This window comes from Megalobrama amblycephala, linkage group LG6 (assembly GCF_018812025.1).
Source record: "Megalobrama amblycephala isolate DHTTF-2021 linkage group LG6, ASM1881202v1, whole genome shotgun sequence".
Taxonomy (NCBI): domain Eukaryota; kingdom Metazoa; phylum Chordata; class Actinopteri; order Cypriniformes; family Xenocyprididae; genus Megalobrama; species Megalobrama amblycephala.
In genome coordinates, this window is record NC_063049.1 from 3,654,827 (window position 1) to 3,673,945 (window position 19,119).

The 19,119-nt window shown below is 42.8% G+C and overlaps 2 protein-coding genes across 2 annotated transcripts in view; both read right to left on the reverse strand.

Annotated features, from left to right (window-relative positions):
- Positions 1-765: 765 nt before the first annotated feature.
- LOC125269538 (zinc finger BED domain-containing protein 5-like) lies at positions 766-2,179 on the reverse strand. The gene is made up of 2 exons (XM_048192423.1): positions 1,150-2,179; positions 766-905 (listed from the first exon to the last, which is right to left on the reverse strand). Exons 1-2 carry the CDS (start codon positions 2,177-2,179, stop codon positions 766-768), a joined length of 1,170 nt encoding a protein of 389 aa, XP_048048380.1.
- Positions 2,180-7,975: 5,796 nt separating this feature from the next.
- The window catches only part of LOC125269540 (NLR family CARD domain-containing protein 3-like), an 82,955-nt gene continuing 71,811 nt past the window's right edge, over positions 7,976-19,119 (reverse strand). Inside the window, exon 9 of the mRNA XM_048192426.1 lies at positions 7,976-8,535. Within this exon, the coding sequence (XP_048048383.1) occupies positions 7,976-8,535 (560 nt within the window). The remainder of the gene's footprint in view (positions 8,536-19,119) is intronic.

Sequence of the window (19,119 nt, forward strand, 5' to 3'; positions counted from 1 at the left end):
AACCATACTATAGTAAAGTACTTGAATTAATTTGTTGTGTTAATTCTATAGTTGCTGTGTAATATAACAACTATAGTAATATAACAATACTTTACCCAATACTGTACCAAGTTTTCTACTACTATAGTACAGTGTTTCTCAAACTTTTTCTGCCATTCCCCACTTTGGAGGTAGGGAAGGGTTCCAAGCCCCACCTGTCCCCAATCGCCCCGACAAAATGGTAATAAACTAGGCTTTAAGTTTAACTATTAAAATTTATTAAAATGTATTTCATTAACATCAAATTAAAAAAAAAAACATAACATCAAATAACTCATTTAACAGTATTAAAAACTTTCAAATAGAGAAAATAAGTGCAACTGTATTATCACTTTGCATGAAGACTTAAATAATAGTAAATAATAAAATAATAATAATGCAATTGTTACATTTAGTCTCTGATAACATCAAATTCAGAGAAAATTAAAGTGTGGACTAGTTGTGCTTTACTTAATTTTTTCACTTTTCAAACTGTTAGCAAAAAGAACAAACAAAATTTACAAAAAAAAAAAAAAAAAAATCTTATTCACTATTTTAGTGGCTGCAGTGAGCCTGTTTTGTAGTACACATCTTTTCAAAACGAGGTTGTTGGCTTGATACTGCCACTCTCAAGTCATGTTCAATCTTAAGATGAGATCTGTATTTTGTTTTCAGTGAAGCAACAGCTGAAAATCCCATCTCACAGAGATAAGATGTAGCAAAGGGGAGAAGAATGGTCAGACTCCTCTACCCAATGAGTGGATACTCTTTCTCCACTCCAAGCCAGAATTCACTCAGTGTCTGAACTGGAAACCTCAGCCTAAGAGTGGAGTTGCTCGTCATCTCAACGAATTGGTCCTCTTCTGCAGGGCTGAAATCTGCAGGTGCTGCAGATACAATATTAATTTTGACAACAGTCTTTTAGCATACATTATAAATAAATGAACAATATATGACTATAATAAAAAAAAAAATAAGTCAATAAAATTAAAATACCAACCTGCTGTATTGAATGGATCGATAATCCGGTTATACTGGACGCTGTTGTTTGGAAAGTATTTTTAAACAATTCTGTCAATGTAGAGATGTGCTGTTTGACACATGGGATCACTGTGGTGGCTCCAGAAGTACTGGTTTCAGCAATTTCACTCAGATTCTCAAAGGCATCAGTACTTCTTTGATCAAGGTGTCTGCCCCATGCCTCGAGCTTTCGAATGAATGCAGTGATCTTGTCTGCTAGGTGAGGTAGATGCTTGTCTCTGCCTTGAAGTTGAATATTTAATTCGTTCAGCTTTTCAAATACATTGCTAAGATAGGCCAGTTTCATCAGAATCTGTTCATCACTGAACTTGCCTGCAGCGTCATACATGTGTTCCTCTTCCAAAAAGGCCCCAAACTCCGCTCTAATCTCAAAAACTCGCGACAACACTTTGCCTCGGGACAGCCACCTTGCCTCGCTGTGAAATAAAACACCTGTATGATCAGCTCCCATCTCCTCATAAAGTGCGGAGAACATTCGCGCTTTCAAGGGTCGGGCTTTGATGAAATCGACCATGGCCACAACGTCCGTCAAGACCTTGTTTAGTTCGGGGCTGAGCTGCTTTGACGCGAGCGCCTCCCTGTGAATAACACAGTGTGTCCATTGCGCTTGTGGAGCGACCCGCTTTATAAGTGCCTGCAGTCCTTTCCTTCTTCCTGCTATGGTCTGAGCACCATCGGAGCAAAAGCCTAAACAGTTTTCCCATTTCAGATCATGTTCTATGAGATAGCTGTCAAGAATCTTAAAGAGTTCATCAGCCGTCGCCCTAGTTTGGACATATTTGCAAAACAGCAAATCCTCTCTCAGTGACTCAGAATATACAAAGCGAACATATGAAATGAACAAACAATCTTGATTGCTGACAGTAGCCTCATCTACTTGCAGTGCAAATCCTGTGTCTCTGAGTTTTTCCATGAGTTGGTCCTCAAGATCATCTGAAATGTTGTGTATTCGTCGTGCAACTGTGTCGTTTGACAGAGGTATAGCTTTCAGTTTGCCGGCGCATGTCTCATCCAGCATAACTGACACCATGTCCTGAGCAGCGGGAAGAATGAGCTGCTCGGCTATTGTATGTGGTTTCTTGCACTGGGCAATCCTGTACGCAACTTTGAAAGACGCCATTTGTGCATTTCTATTAACTGCTGTAGATTTTAGCATTCGACTTTACTGCTGACGGTATTCCGAGAGTTTTCTTTGGAAGAAGTCAACCGACTTGTTAATGTGTTCGGAATGTTTTGTCTCTAAAAGTCGTCTTAATTTGTTGGGCCTCATGCTATCTGCTGCTAATGTTTTGAGGCAGAGATCACACACAGGTCTCTCATCGGCCCCCACCGCACCAACCGTAAATCCAAGACCAAGATATGCCTCATCATATTTTATTTTCGGCTGGCTTTTTGGTTGATCAGGTCCACTGTCTGTCGTGGTTTTCTCTGCTGGTGTAGAATAAGTTTTCTTATCATTCCATGTCACAAACTTATCCATTGCTACCTTTTATACCCGCTACCGCCTCTCCACATTAAAGCTTGTGTTCGCTTCAATTAACATGCTGACGTTAACGTTAAATTATTCTCGTAGACTATTATGGTTCCACGTGACATTTTCTTTGCAGTCTAATGTTGTTTTAAGTAAGGCTTGCATTTAAATGTGTCGCTGTTTTGTTTTTAGTGTATAGTCAATAAATAAAGGAATTAATGGAGATGAATAATTAATAGAGACAAAAATGACCAAATTTCCTCCCGTTTGTTGCGCCCCACTTGTCATGTCTCTATTGCCCACCAGTGGGGCGCGCCCCACACTTTGAGAAACGCTGCTATAATATAATCCACGTTAGGCCTGGGACACTCTTGACATTTGTCAAATCTTAACTGATTGTGAATCTGTAGGAGACCACAGACATAAAGACAGTTTCAGCTGATTTTATCATTATAATCCTCTGAACGCGCACTAGATGATTATAATGTAATATTGAGTTCCTGTGAAACACTGTTCCAGTGGGCGGAGCATACGAGCACATTCATGAATATTCACTCCGCTGTGGGCGTGGCTTTACTGAAATACAAACAAACGAAAGGAATGAAAGTTGTTGTTTTATCTTCGGATCACAACATGTTTGATAGATTATTTCGATAAGGTAATACAGCCGAATGGACACATGTCCATTTACATATTCAACTGTTTATAATCTTTACATAATAGGATAAAATGATCGGCTTTGCACGTGCTTTTATTAGAAAGCTTTCATCAGGGTTTAATGTCTTCTCCTAACATTAGGGATACAAAAAACTAATCGAGCACATATTTCTGTTTTTCCTCGTCGCATATTTTGAAGTTGTACATGTTACTGTGTCTCTATAATTGTTTATTTTGCAGCATTGTTACTTTCACTAGAATGACTGAAATACAATTCAGATCTAACTGCAAATTTTAATAAAGATTTTAAAATGTTCTCTGATGTTGTTTTGAGTTCATTCTTGTCATTTTTCAACCATTGGGTCATGCTGACAACACATTTAGACTACTTTGGGCATTAGGCTATCAAAATGATTGACTAATATTTACACTAAAAAGCTATTTTTTCAATTAATTTTTTATTATTTGTGTATTTATTTTATAAGGACTGCTCTGACACTGTTTGATGAGAACTGAACTAAGCTGGACGATGAAAAACGTCTCGGGTTACTTGTGTAACCCTGGTTCCCTGAATAAGGGAACGAGACGCTACGTCATATTCTGCAGAGCTGCTATAAAGTCAAACTGAACTAATTTAACAATGGATCTGCATCATCACTGAACTGACCTCAGTTCAGCAACACTATTGTCTTTTTAGAGAATTGATCTCTGTTTGCATTATTGAATCATTATTTTTCTGATGATCATTAAAGCTGATTTGAAACAATCTGTATTATATAAAGCCTTCCAAAAATAAATGTCTTTGTAGTGGCTTCCTTTTGGTTCTTAGCCACTTCCAATGGGGAAAGTACCTTTGACGCTACATATCATTTAATCAAACCTTTTTATTGTAACAAAAACGTGTAAACTTAAAAACAAAACCGTGAATCCAGAAAAAGTGTAGAGCAGTATAGTGTAGGTCAAAAAACTGTCTCCCTTCCCCATGCCATTGCCACATCACTTCCTGTTTTAAAATGGCTAACCCCCGGCAGATCCTAAAATGGCTCCTTAAAGTGGAAATACAAAATATAATAATGGATAAATTGATAAACAACATTAGTAACAATATGGCTTCTACAGTCTTCACTTGACTTGGACTACTAAAAGTTTTTTTTTTTTAGTTATTATGCACATTCACTAATAGTAAATGTAAATTTATGCCATTCATGACTTAATTTTGTAGTTTTGTAGTTTTTCTCTTTGAGAAAACAAAGGACATGAACATTTGAACTCTCTCTTGCAAAATTAACATCCCCATCCGAGACACAATCACACCGAGTCAATCACACCTCAGCATTGCCTTAATCTACATTTCCCTTCCTTCACCCCCTCTTCCCCCATCTCTTCTCTCTACATGCAGAGATGACCTGAAATTCACCCAAAATCTATATGGTTTAATGTGAACAGTTATCATACAACACTATACATGTTTGGTGTCATTTGAAATGTCTCAGTGCGACTGGTACAAATGACTCATTCCCACAGAAGTAAACCAGAAGGTAATAAAGGTTTGAAGATTTTAGAGATATTTTGCTCTCTGTAATGGGTGTGTCCACCTTCACAGGGTCTTTCATAAATGTCCTTCTGTCCCCAAAAGGTGTGAACTACTCAGTCTAGGACCCTGATTAATGCAAATTCCCATTATGAACTTTATTTTCATTTTGTTTTCATTTGAAAGAAGTTTCTGTCTTGTTCTGAGTATTTAAAGAGATGTTGCAGGAGGCTCAGGGCGATTCTGTGATCAGATCAGCCCACATGTGTCCAGGACACTCAGAAATGTGTATTTTTCTAATGTCAGGTATTCATCTTTTACTCTGTTTCTGAGCATTTGATGTTTTGCATTGATCATCTTTGAATTGATTATGTGATTATAATCAAAGAGTTATAGGAATCCAAATGAACGAGTGCAATAAGAGTAAAGAGTTAAATAGAATAATCAAATGTCTAGATTAATTATCATATAAATGGTCAATAATCAGTTGACATTTTAAACTAAATTCAAGATCATAATAAAATGGAGTCAAATAAAAGTTTACTTGGAATTAAACTACTTCGCCACACTGAAAAGACCGAATGAGCAAGAAACCTTCCCCATCCTGTGGGAAACCACCGTTGGGCCGATTGGGCATAACAGGTACTAAAGTCATCGTTAAAACAGTCATGTGACTGCAGTGGATCAACCTTAACCATGGATGTAAACAATAGCTGTGTCTCATTTCATTCTGAAGGCTGCATCCTCAAGAGGACGAATCCTGTGAAGGATGCAGTATATGGAGTGTCCTTAGCCAGAATTAAACGAGACGTCCTTCGTAGGACACACAGGCAGGAAAGGAAACAGGAAGTATATCGTTGCTATGCCAACGCGTTCACGGCAGCCTCATTGCGCTCTTAGCAAATGAATGAAAATAATTAATGAATTTGTAAAGTAATTTGAAAAAGAAAATGCATTTACTTGTTTTATTTTGGGTAATGTTTGAGGAGCTGATTTATGTTCAACAGATATCTGTTACAGAGACAACGGAGAAAGATATTAAGAAGAACAAAGTTTAAAACAAAAACAAGCTTGAAACTACTTACATTTAAACACATCTTCACTTGTACATTTGATGACGCCACCATTTATTTATTTTTTTCAAAAACAGACTACTTACATTTAAACACATCTTCGCTTTTAACATTTGTCGACGCCACCATTTATTTATTTTTTTCAAATAAATGAAGGTTGTTAACAGCGACGTAAAGAATTGTGGGCTATCTGCAGCAATGAAGGATACTCCTCATGCATCCTCCGAATTCCTGTGAAAGAAGGACGCATTCGAAGGTTGCGTTCGGAGTGTCCTACTGACTTTTCTGAAACGATACAGCCTCAGTGATGTATGCAACCTTCGAACATGACCTCTGGAGGACGCAGCCTTCAACATGAGACCCGGCTAATGTATGAGAATGACACAGAAGAGAAGATATTGTTGAATAAAGCCTGGTTCCTGTGCAAAATCCGGGTACTTCAGCCAATAGTTGTAGGAACTATGAAAAGGTTCCTCTGGTGTGAAAGCCTCTCATGACTTGAGCGTGATCTGGACATGCTGCTGAAGAATGGACCTCTGAGGAGCAGCAGAGAACAAGTTGTAAAGCTTCTGAACTACGCCAAAGAAGCTGAAGACATCTACTGACTGCTTTGCTGAATCTGCAACCATTAGATTTAGGGAGTGTGTTCCTCCTGGAGCATAAAGAGCACGAGCATCTCTTTCAAGCAGCCTGACCTGCACTCCTTCATGTTGGAGCCATTATCATGTGACTGACCCCTGCAGTCTTGAAAACAGATGCCCAGCTCCTCCAGCTTGTTCAGAATCAATGAAGATTGGCCAAAGCCAGTGGACTCTGGAGCAGGAAACCCAGAAAGTGCTCTTTAATCTCTGGAGGTGTTGACGTGGAGACAATCTGACGTTTGTTCCTGGTGACCGATGTATCAGTCTAAAATGATAGCAGAATACTTTGACTGCTTTATTTCTGTCACCATAGTGCTGAGTATTTTCCCACTTACACAAACAATGAGTTCATTTTGGATTGTTTTCCTCAAGTAGGTAGTGTGATTTTCACCAAAGTTGATGCGTCTGACACGGTCATTTAAAACTGGATCATATTTTGTAAAATATTCTGCCTCTTTCAGAAACTGCTGTTGTTTGGACTGTTGATGGAGTCTGCTGATCCTCTGAGAGCAAGGTTTCTTTCAGACAATGATTGAATGATGCTGATCAAGTGTTTGAGTCCCTCTCTTCATCAATCTGCTCTGCTTGAGAGAGCTGTCGCAGTGTGGTCTGCTGATTTTCCTGCTTTACAGTTTTTTATTCACTTTGGTACTATTTTCACATGTAAGTGTATATTTTCAAAACTCTCAGTACAAAACTCCAAACTGATCACACTTGTAACAGCAAAACCTGATCTCATGCTTTCATTCAAGTTGAACATATTTTCATTCTTCATAATCACTGTTTCAAACACAAGATCATTGTGATGTAATGAGAACATTTGGTTTAATCACAGAAACACAACAGTATGATCTTCTTTCAGTTTAGTACTTTAAACAATCAGTTCATTCAATAGCAAACAATTCATGAGATTCATGTTTAAATCACTCTTGATGCTGAAATAATTACAGTTACACAGGATACAGATTACATTACAAATACACTTACATTACCCGAATTACATAACTGACATAAAATCCATAATGTTTGTAACAGTATCTATTCAGTGTGTTATCAGAAGGTGTGAAGTATGACACAGTCATGAGGTTTTGTCTGTAATACAGTAAATGATCTCACTGTATATGACTGAATCTATACTGTAGTTGATCTTTATAAGGGTGAGTTACAGTAATGTGTCAGTCTCTACCATGGTAATCTGTTTACAGTGTCACATGACATACAAACTGTAATGTAAAATGCTGTATTTGATGTCATCTGTCTCTCTTCTTCTGATGTATCTCTGATCAATCTGATGTTATACAGTTATTGACTGTTTTCCTGTTTTCCCTTGTACTCCTTCCTGCTCTGTTCACAAAATGTGCTCTGTGTTCATAAATTACAAATCTCTTTGACACACACACACACACACACACATTTATTCTGACATGATATTTCAATGACAGTATTAATGTAATGAAGAGACTCTATAACATCTCACTGTCACTGATTCATCATGAGCTCAAAGCATTATGGGTAGAGTCTCTCGTCAGTCTGTTCTGATTCATCAACACAGTTTCACTGATGATCCAGAATAATAAACCCTAAACCCAGGATAGAGCGGTTGAGTGAATGTGGTCTGGATTGTGTGGATGAGGATCATTGTGTCTCCAGAGACGCTGTAGAAGGACAGAGTTCCTGCACTCTGATCCACATACACTCCTGTTCTATAGTGATTCACAATCACTCCTGTTCTCCTGCTAATGATGGGCTTTAAAAGGAAATCAGTCTTTATGTTATTGTGCCAGAATGAGTAACTGGAGGAAGAGCAGCTCAAACTCCAGGACTGATCATTATATCCAAACACAAACTCATGACCCCATCCCTTCCTGCTGATGCTCTTATATGACACTGATATAGACACATGTCCACTCCACTCAATCTCCCAGTAACAGCGTCGATCACACACACTCTCTCTACACAACACCTGACACACATGATCAAATCTGTCTGGATGATCAGGATACGATTGAAGCTTTGGGTTAGTGTTAATAATCACTGTGTTCTTCTCAGACAGACGGAGGGCTTCATTCACTGTGTTCAGATCCAGAGTGATCTGATGGGAATCTGATGGAGATAAAACACATCACAATCAGGAATCATCAATCTGTCCATCTTTTAATCTACACTGTAAACATGATTTCTGCTGCTTGTTAAATTAACTTAATTAAAATGAATTAAAGCACACAATTACTGCACATTCTGTCCTGATTTAATGGAGTAAATCCACTTAAACATGTAAAACTGAAGTTCACTTCATCATTTCTGTTGAACGAACTGAAACTGGACAGTTCCCAGCATGCTTTGCTCTGGTCTGGATCTATTCCAGAGTCTTGAGTTCATGTAGGATTTGTCTCAGATCTGAACTTGATTTAGGATCTTCTCGTCTCTCACAGAATCTCATCTGTAGTTGTGAATCTTAAAGCCTCCATCAGTTCGGTGATCGACTCTCAGGTCTGTTACCAAGAGCAGCTGCTGTGAAGAAACGCTCCAGATTAAAATGGAGGATCAAAACAGTGTGATTTTAATGAAGAGCTGCAGAAAGAGACGTTTGATCAGCGCAATAGAAAAGACAAAGACTATCACTGATCAATAATTACAGACTCCATGAAATAGTGTTTTGTTGAACATCATTTGTGTGTTCAGAAAGTCTTTCCAGCATCAAACATCACTGATCTTCATCGTGTATCATTAATAAATGTGACGTCATTCTCAGACAGGGATATTTATAGCAGACGCTTGAATAAAAGACATTTGTCTGTGAATGTCTTCCTTTTTAATGCTTCTTCGTTCATTGACTCACAATACACTGATATAAAGTTGGTTTGACGTTTGACATTCGTCAGCTTCCATACCTGCAAACTAGTCGCTTTTGGGCGAATTCGCAGATTTTAATCAAAATATGTCATTTTTGTGAATAGTGTAGATCTGAAGAGTTTTTTGTTCTCGGGGTGTCAGGATGAGTTTCAGGCACAATAAACCTCACAAGAATCAAAAATGGGCTACTTTCCCATAGACTAGAGTGCTACCATAGACGTCTTTCGAGCTGTCGTGATCTTTTTTAGCGATCTGTGGTGTGACTGACACATCACTGAAGCGTTTCAGTTCAAACAGAAGCAGAGCTCACGTGAACCGATCATCTCTTCCACTTTACAACACGAAATAAACATGAATGGATGTATGTGAATGAATATCTAAGGTATGTTGAAAGATCCAGAACAACTTACTGAAATCAGTATCATGTCATATGTAACGTTAATCGCTCAATCATGGAGGTTATATTAATTAGCTCTGAGATTGGAGGGGGAAGGTCTAGATTGATTGTGTGAGTATCGATTTTTGATTGAATAGATTATTTGATTTGTAAATATTCCAAAAAACAATTACACCCAATGCCGTATTTCTGGACCAAGTGGGAAAATGGTGCCAAGTTATTATTAAGGAGGATGTGTTGAAGTTGTGTGATGCTCTTATCTACCCATGTGTGTAAGTTGAGTGGCTTCTTGTTAACTATGAAATCTTTTAAAACAGTGATGCTTTTTGATTGTCTGATTATAGAAAGGTAATTCTGAAATGTTAATGTCCTTACAAATTGACTGTTCAACATCAAGCCATGTGCTTTCTGATGGGTTAGGATGAATCCATTTGTATATATTTTGGAGCTGATTGGCCAAAAAGTAGTGGTAGAAATGTGGTGCTTCCAGTCCTCCTTGTGTTTTTGGTTTCTGTAGTGTGGTCAGTTTAATTCTTGGGGTCTTATTTTTCCAGTAGAATTTAGTGACGATTGAATCTAGTGATTTGAGGGTGGGAAGTGCTGGAGTCATTGTAAATAAATAGTTTAATTTAGGGAGTATAGTCATTTTAATTACTGATATTCTGCCCATAATGGATAGTGGTAAATTCATCCAGCGATGAATGTCATCATTTATTGATTTAAGTAATGGAGTAAAGTTGAGTCCAAACTCATGGGATGTCACATCCCGCTGTCTCCCTCACTCTGTATATTAGGTGACATATCCATAATCAATTTAAACAGTACAACCAGTCAATTACTCCTAGTGGCTCTAACTATCGCCAAGAAAACTATCCTCATGAACTGGAAATCAAGGAACACCATACACATTACAACTTGGAAAAATTTAATAATAGAGTACATCTCCATGGAAACCTCCCCTCAAATTAATACATCAGAATTACACTCTTCCTGGTCATCTCTCTTTAACTTCCTACAGTCATGAATCCACTGACCTTCTTTGTCTGAAGCCATCCTCAATGACATACCATAAATATTCACACATGTTTGGGGGGAGGGGGGTCAGGAAGAGGTAAGAACACTGACTAATATCAAATATAAATAAAATACTTATAAGATTACATTTAAATCACTCTCTCTCTCCCTCTCTCTCTCTCTCTCTTTCTCTCTCCCTTTCTTTCTCTTTTTCACTGCTTCTGGACCCTGGTTAGCTGTGGCATGCTATGTCCCTGCCATGTGAGGTTCTGATTAGTTGTGGGGGCCTTGGGCTTTCGCTCCCCAGCTTGTAGCTTCACCTGGGATTTCTTGTCTCCGGCTGGTTCGGCACATGTCTCGCTATTTTAATGCATCACATGTTAGATAAGGTGCACACACACATTAATTTGGAGCTTAAAACATGTTGTAAGAAAAAAAAAAAAAACCCACACACATAGGGCAAGTGTGGCGTGGGCATGGTGGCCTGGGCGTCTCACTGGGCTGGTTCCATGCGGCACGCCATGCTTTTTTAATGCATTATACACTAGTAGACATGAACATATGCCTATCACAAGTATAGCAATGAAAGCAGCCATATTTATTATATAAAAAATAAAAAAATAAAAAAACACAACAAAGACAGGGTAAGCGTGGCATGTGCGGGACGGCCGGAGATGGGTGTGGATATTGGGACCCTGGGCCCCGCAACACCTCACCTTGATATCCCATTGCAACATGCTGGCGGGGGTCTATCCTATGCCATAGCAATGAGGGGGTTCAGAGGCAGCTTTATAATACTTTATCATTAATAGCAGTATTATTATTATTATTATTATTGCTATTACAACTACTATTATTTTTATTTGGTCCTCTTCCTGATCCTTTAACCTCCCCCGCACTTCGGATGAAATTAGTATATTTGTTAATATGTTTGTCATTACTACTATTGCTAATACAATTTGAATTTATTATTATTATTATTATTATTATTGCTTGTAACAGACACACCAGGCTCCAGCATCCACCAATCACAACGAGCACCTTCCCCCGAGTACTAATCACCGCAACCTGCACCTCATCAGCACGATCATCACCAGCACTACAAGAGACACTCACACACACAGCCACATTGTCCGGTCTCGTTTGCATTACAGGAACTTACCTCTATGCTTACCTCAAGGACTCCAGTCGTTACCTACCTGTCTTCAGTGCCTCCGTATTCCCTCCTGTGTTCCAAGTCTGTGTGTGAGTGTCTTCCTCCAGCGTCATCCCCAGCCAGCTTCTGTGATCATCCTGCAAACACAAAGGACAATATTATCATCTACTCACTCTACTATCACTTCAACCATTGCAATTCACTTACCTGTCATCTGGTTTACCTCTGCTTGTGTCCAATAAACACCTTTAACTTTTACCTGCTGTCTCCGTCTGCCGTATATTGTAACAGAAGACTGGACCATAACAGCGGGACACAAGCATGAGCTCGACCGATCCATTCCAGGATTTAGTGGACGCCTTCCGTCGCACTTTCCAGTTACCACCTCCACAACCGATGCCAGCACCAGTACAGTCACCCGCTCCAGCACCAGCCATCACTTCCGCATTCACCGCCACTTCTTCTTCACTGCCAGTTTACGCCAGTCCCATGGCCAAACCAGTGCCCTACTCTGGTTCGGCGGGGGGTTGCAACAGATTCCTCCTACAATGCTCACTGACCCTGGAGATGTAACTGCACTTGCTCCCAACGGAACATTCCAAGGTAGCGTTTCTGATTTCTCAACTTTCAGGAAAAGCTCTCCAGTGGGCCGATTCCATTTGGTCACAAAAAACTCCAGTCACACAGAATTACGGTGATTTCGTGGAGCACTTCAAAGAAGTATTCGGAAAACCTTCCTGGGATTCATCCATCGATGAGAGACTTTATCATTTAAAACAAGGGAAAATGTCTGTTAAAAAATATGCCCTTCAATTCAGAACCCTTGCTGCCAGGAGTGGCTGGAATGAACAAGCGCTACTCACAACTTATCGTCAGGGATTGGATCCTCGGGTGCGGTTGCATCTCGCTGCATACGAGGACACCATCGGCCTAGAACGATTCATCCAGCTGTCAATCCGCACACACTGCTGCCAATGTCAATTTCGCCACTCGTATGCAGTCGTGTCTCGAAGAGCACCAGGGTCAGTTGCAGCTCACCGACGTCCTCTGCCGGCCAGAATCCGTCAGCACCCCAGAACCAGCCAACGAATCCATGCAAGTGGATTTTACACGGCTCTCACCCGCTGAACTGCAGAGGAGGATGACCCAACACTTATGTTTATATTGCGGATCTCCTGGGCATGTACTCTCCTCATGCCCAACCCGTCCACCACGTTCCTTGGTGAGTGTCTTCGTCTCTAGCCACCCTACCTGTAAACCACTCACCACTAATGTAACACTTACTGCTGCTGATGTTTCCATTCCAGCGTCCGCCCTCCTTGACTCTGGTTCAGCGGGAAACTTTATCTCCGACGCCCTCTGCCGTCAGCTCGGACTCAAAACCAAGACCACGCCGTCAACCTTCCAGATCCACTCAATAATCGGGAAACCTGTAAGTAGAAGACATGTCAGCCGTCAGACTGAATTACTGCAACTTCAAGTTGGACTACTGCATGTTGAAGACATTCAATTGCTGGTTCTGGAGGGTTCCACCGCTGACGTGATACTAGGGTGCCCGTGGTTAGAGCAGCATGATCCCATCCTCTCATGGAAGACTGGGGAAGTCCTGAAGTGGGGTGACGCCTGTTTTCCTCAATGTTTCTCTACGTTACCTGTTCCAAGATCCTCAAGTTCCAAGTCTCTTCCTGTCTGTGCCACTTCCATTGAAAGCCCCTTAGAGAAACGCTCCGTGGATATCCCACAATGTTACGCCCCCTTCAGTGACGTCTTCTGCCCCAAGAGAGCCTCCAAGCTGCCACCACACCGGCCATGGGATTGTGCCATCGACCTGCTTCCGGGTGCGTCAGTGCCAAGGGGAAAGATCGATAGATTTTTATCGATAGATAGACCCTTTCCATCCCGGAGGAGAAGGCCATGGTGGAGTACATCGAGGAGGCTTTGGCTCAAGGATACATCAGACCTTCTACTTCCCCTGCTGCTTCCAGCTTCTTTTTTGTGGCGAAGAAGGATGGAGGCTTACAACTACGTATTGATTATAGAGCTCTCAACTCCGTCACTATCAAGTTCAGGTACCCCCTTCCTCTCGTCCCAGCAGCCCTGGAACATCTCCGTGGTGCCACTGTGTTCACCAAGTTGGACCTCCACAGCGCGTACAACCTCATCCGGATACGCGAGGGGGACGAGTGGAAGACCGCCTTCGTCACACCCACCGGCCACTATGAATATCTCGTGATGCCATATGGCCTGGTCAACGCCCCCTCCGTATTCCAGGATTTCATCCATGAGGTGCTCCGGGAGTTTCTCCACAAGTTTGTGCTGGTCTACATCGACGACATCTTGATCTACTCCCGGAGCATGGCCGACCATCGCCGCAACGCCTGAGAGACTTCCAGCTCTATCTCAAAGCCGAGAAATGTTCCTTCCATCAAGCCTCAGTGCAGTTCCTTGGATATCACATCGATCACAGTGGCATCCGGATGGACGAGGGGAAGGTGGCAGCCATCAGAGACTGGTCAACACCCTCAACAGTGAAGGAACTCCAAAGATTCCTCGGCTTTGCCAATTTCTATCGACGTTTCATCCAGAACTACAGTGTCATTACCTGCCCTTTAACAAGCCTCCTCCGAAACAAACCCAAGTCACTATCCTGGACGCCTGCTGCCACAGAAGCTTTCAACTCACTCAAGACTGCCTTCACCACCGCTCCACTCCTGGTTCATCCTGACCCCGAGAAGCCGTTAATCGTAGAGGTGGATGCTTCCACAACCGGAGTTGGAGCAGTCCTGTCACAGCAGCAGGGGAATCTGAGCCGACTCCATCTATGTGCCTTCTTCTCCCGCAAGCTCAACCCTGCGGAGGTGAACTACGACATCGGCAATCGTGAACTCCTCGCCGTCAAGCTGGCCCTAGAGGAGTGGAGGCATTGGCTAGAGGGAGCCAGACATCCATTTTTAGTACTCACTGACCATAAAAACCTTGAGTACCTCCGAGCAGCCAAGAGACTAAATCCCAGACAGGCCCGCTGGGCTCTCTTTTTCACATGCTTTAACTTCACTATTTCCTATCGACCAGGCTCCAAAAACATCAAGGCAGACGCTCTCTCAAGACTCCATGCTCCCGAAGAAAATCCTGAAGAACCTGAAACTATTCTCCCTGAGAAGTTATTCGTCAACCCGATCACCTGGTCTAACGAGACCCTTCCCTCTTCCAATGTCTCCACCGACACTCCGCCGGGTTGTCCACCGGGCTTGCAATACATCAACAGGACACGGCGCACTCCACTCATTCACTCTGCTCACTCTTCACTCGGCACTGGCCACCCGGGGGTCAATGAAACCCTCTCGTTGCTGAAAGAGCGCTTCTGGTGGCCCAACATGGCTGCCGATGTCAGAAGGTACGTGCAGGGATGCAAGGAATGCGCCATCTCAAAGAGTCCTCGCCATCTACCATCAGGCAAACTCCTACCTCTGCCCGTTCCCAATCGACCATGGTCACACCTAGGAGTGGACTTCGTCACGGATCTTCCAGCCTCCAATGGATGTACCTGCATACTTGTCGTAGTAGACAGATTCTCCAAATCCTGTCATCTCATCCCTCTGAAAGGACTCCCCACAGCTATGGAAACAGCTGAATTAATGTTCAACAATGTGTTTCGATACTACGGTATCCCCGAAGACGTTGTATCTGACAGAGGTCCACAGTTCATCTCCCGTGTGTGGAAAGCCTTCTTCTCGCTCCTAGGTGTGACCGTCAGCCTATCGTCGGGATACCATCTGCAGTCGAACGGGAAGACGGAACGGAAGATCCAGGAGATGGGTTGCTTCCTCCGTACCTTCTGTCACGGCCACCAGGACACCAGGAACCAGTACCTGGGTTGGGCCGAGTACGCACAAAACTCCCTACGTCAACCGACCACTGGACTCACACCCTTCCAGTGCGTACTCGGCTACCAACCCCCATTGTTCCCCTGGACCGGGGAACCATCTGACGTACCATCGGTGGATTACTGGTTCCGAGAGAGCTAGAGGGTCTGGGACTCAACTACAACGTGCTCTGCGGAGGCGCAGGATTACTGTAGACCGTCGTCGCTCCGAAGCTCCCATCTACCAGCCAGGACAGAAGGTTTGGCTGTCCACCAGAGATATCCGCATGCGCCTCCCATGCCGTAAGCTGAGTCCCAGGTTCATTGGCCCATTCACCATCCTCGAGCAGGTCAACCCGGTCACCTACAAACTCCAATTACCACCTGAATACCGCATTCACCCCACATTCCATGTGTCACTGTTAAAACCTCACCACCCTTCACAGAGCCTGGTGTGACCGAGGACGAGCCCCCCCTTCCACTCATACTGGAGGATGGAGCTGCCTATGAGGTGCGAGAGATCTTGGACTCCCAGCGCCGTGGTGGTCAGCTCGAATATCTCGTGGACTGGGAGGGCTATGGTCCTGAGGAACGTTTCTGGGTTCCACGTAAGACACATTCCACGCTGCTCATCCCAACAAACTTGCCCCTCGTGGAAGAGGAAGACCACCATGACGTCGGGGTCCTCGGCCCTCAGGAGCGGGCCGTGGAGGGGGGAGGGGGGGGTACTGTAACAGTCACGCCAGGCTCTAGCATCCACCAATCACAATGAGCACCTTCCCCTGAGTACTAATCACCGCCAACTGCACCTCAACAGCACGATCATCACCAGCACTACAAGAGACACTCACACACACAGCCACATTGTCCGGTCTCGTTCACATTACAGGAACTTACCTCTATGCTTACCTCAAGGACTCCAGTCGTTACCTACCTGTCTTCAGTGCCTCCGTTTTCCCTCGTGTGTTCCAAGTCTGTGTGTGAGTGTCTTCCTCCAGCGTCATCCCCAGCCAGCTTCTGTGATCATCCTGCAAACACAAAGGTATTATCATCTACTCACTCTACTATCACTTCAACCATTGCAATTCACTTACCTGTCATCTGGTTTACCTCTGCTTGTGTCCAATAAACACCTTTAACTTTTACCTGCTGTCTCCGTCTGGCGTATATTGTAACATTGCTATTATTACTAATGTTTTTGTCACCCTCCTCATCCTCCATTCTCTAGTTTTCTTGAAATATTATTATTATTATCATCATTATTGTCAATAAAATTATTATTATTAATTTTTTATTATTATTATTATTAGTAGTAGTAGTAGTAGTAATAACTTCCTGCTTCGCTACTGTTTGGACGCTCTTGCTTACAGCTCCGCGCTTTGCTCTATTGCTTTTATATTTTATCTCCTAATTTTAACTACAGCAAATAGGCACAGTGCTCAAACAACAAATCTTGGCACCAACAATCTTTTTAACTGGAAGAATTGCTACAAAAAAGGGGAATTTTTATCCAACCAGCCTCCCACTGACGGCAGCCATCAGCTTACATTCCGGAGAAGGGAAAACACAGCTGCCTACATCCACAAGGATTAGAAATAATATGCCTCCTCTGGTTGAATAATCTACCTGTTGCACAAACTGCCACAGACTTCTACAAAGGATTGCAGTCCTTGAAACAAAGTTACTTGCGGGACTACCAAACCAGAAGGAACACACAACAGAGCTTCATCATGGACGTCCTCAGCACACAGTCGGTGAGTCCCATGAATCTAATGCCCCTAAACAGACCGTACTGAGTGCCGAATTGATCAACATATTAATCGATGGCACACACAGGGAGCGAGACCCAAAGGCACTCGAGAAATCAGATTGTCACGAGTATCACATATTAATGCAGTAGCATCCTCTACCCCAAACAATAGCTCCCTACCACCGCCAATACATCTGGAGAACAGATTTGAAGTGTTAATGAATGTGGGTGAGGAATCCTCAAACATGATCGGACACAGATCAAATCAGCCAGCAGCTAACACCGATGCTAACTACCGCTCAAGGCTGAACAGTCAGCGGCACTCAGCTCTTAGAGCAGCCGAGCCCAGGACTCTGATAGTGGGTGACTCTATTATCAGAAACATTAGCAGCAGGGATACAACTACATGCTGCCTTCCACATGCAACAGTTTCTGATGTAAACAGGGAACTTAAGAGCATTATGATGAAATATAAGACAAATCGACTAATCATTCATGTGGGGAAGAATGATATTCGGAAGGAGCAGTCAGAACTCCTTAAGAGGGATTTCAATGAACTTTTTGAAATGCTTAAAAGACTAAAAGTTCAGTCGTTCATCAGTGGACCACTCCCAGCAAGAGGAACAAATAGATTTACACGGTTGCTTGGTCTTAATGCATGGCTGCAAAAAACCTGCAACTTAAAAGGACCGAATTTCATCGACAACGTCAATCTGTTCTGGAGTCAGAGACAACTGTTCACTCATGATGGCCTGCACCCAAACAAACTGGGCTCAAGAGTGCTAAAGGACAATATCTACTTCTGCCTCCATCATCCTTCAGCAGTGTGTGCAAATCCACTCAACCTGAATGGCACAAACACACCTGGACAGAGTACAACTGACCACAGGACTTCATTTCAGCACTTGAATGGACATGCGGTTGACACATCCCACAAGGTCAATGATAACACCACGCAGCCACAACAACCACTGCTCATGCACACAATCCTGACTGAGCCCTGCCCACAGAGCTCACCGAGAGACAGTGACGTGTTAGAACTGCTCCAAGATTCAGCACCCAAGGACGACTTTCGGGAAAACAGCCAGGGAAGCCAGGACAACATATTACAGCGTCCGGTAACACCAGAGCAACAGCCCCTCTCACCGGACACGTTATCCCTCTCTCCAGCATCCCCTCTTCTGTGCTTCTCAGAGAAAATGGAGGAACTGGTGTATGCTGGAACCAAACTCTCCCACTCTTTTGCTGCGAGCCCCCAGATATCAACAAAAAAGCGTCAAGCCCCGAAACCACCAAAACCTGTGGGCCCAGCTCGCCCTCCCACTCCTCCTGCGAGAGCTCTTCGGCCCCTGCCACAACGCCAGGGCACTCAACCTCCTCCGTCTGTTCTAGGTGAACCAAAAACAACCGATAACAGCTCTCAGTGATGTGTGTTGGGTCCCCGCTATGACAACAGTGACTTTATCAAATGTTTACAGAATAAGTGGGAACCCAGTGTGCCTGTAGCTTTCTCTATTTCTGTTTTATTACGTTATAAAAAGCCTAAGGCCTTCTCAAACCGTTTGGCAAACCCATTTAATCTGCTGCCTATTACACGTCAAACTAAGATTACTGTAGAGACAGAAAGTAAGACTGTTAAGTTAGCACTTTTAAAC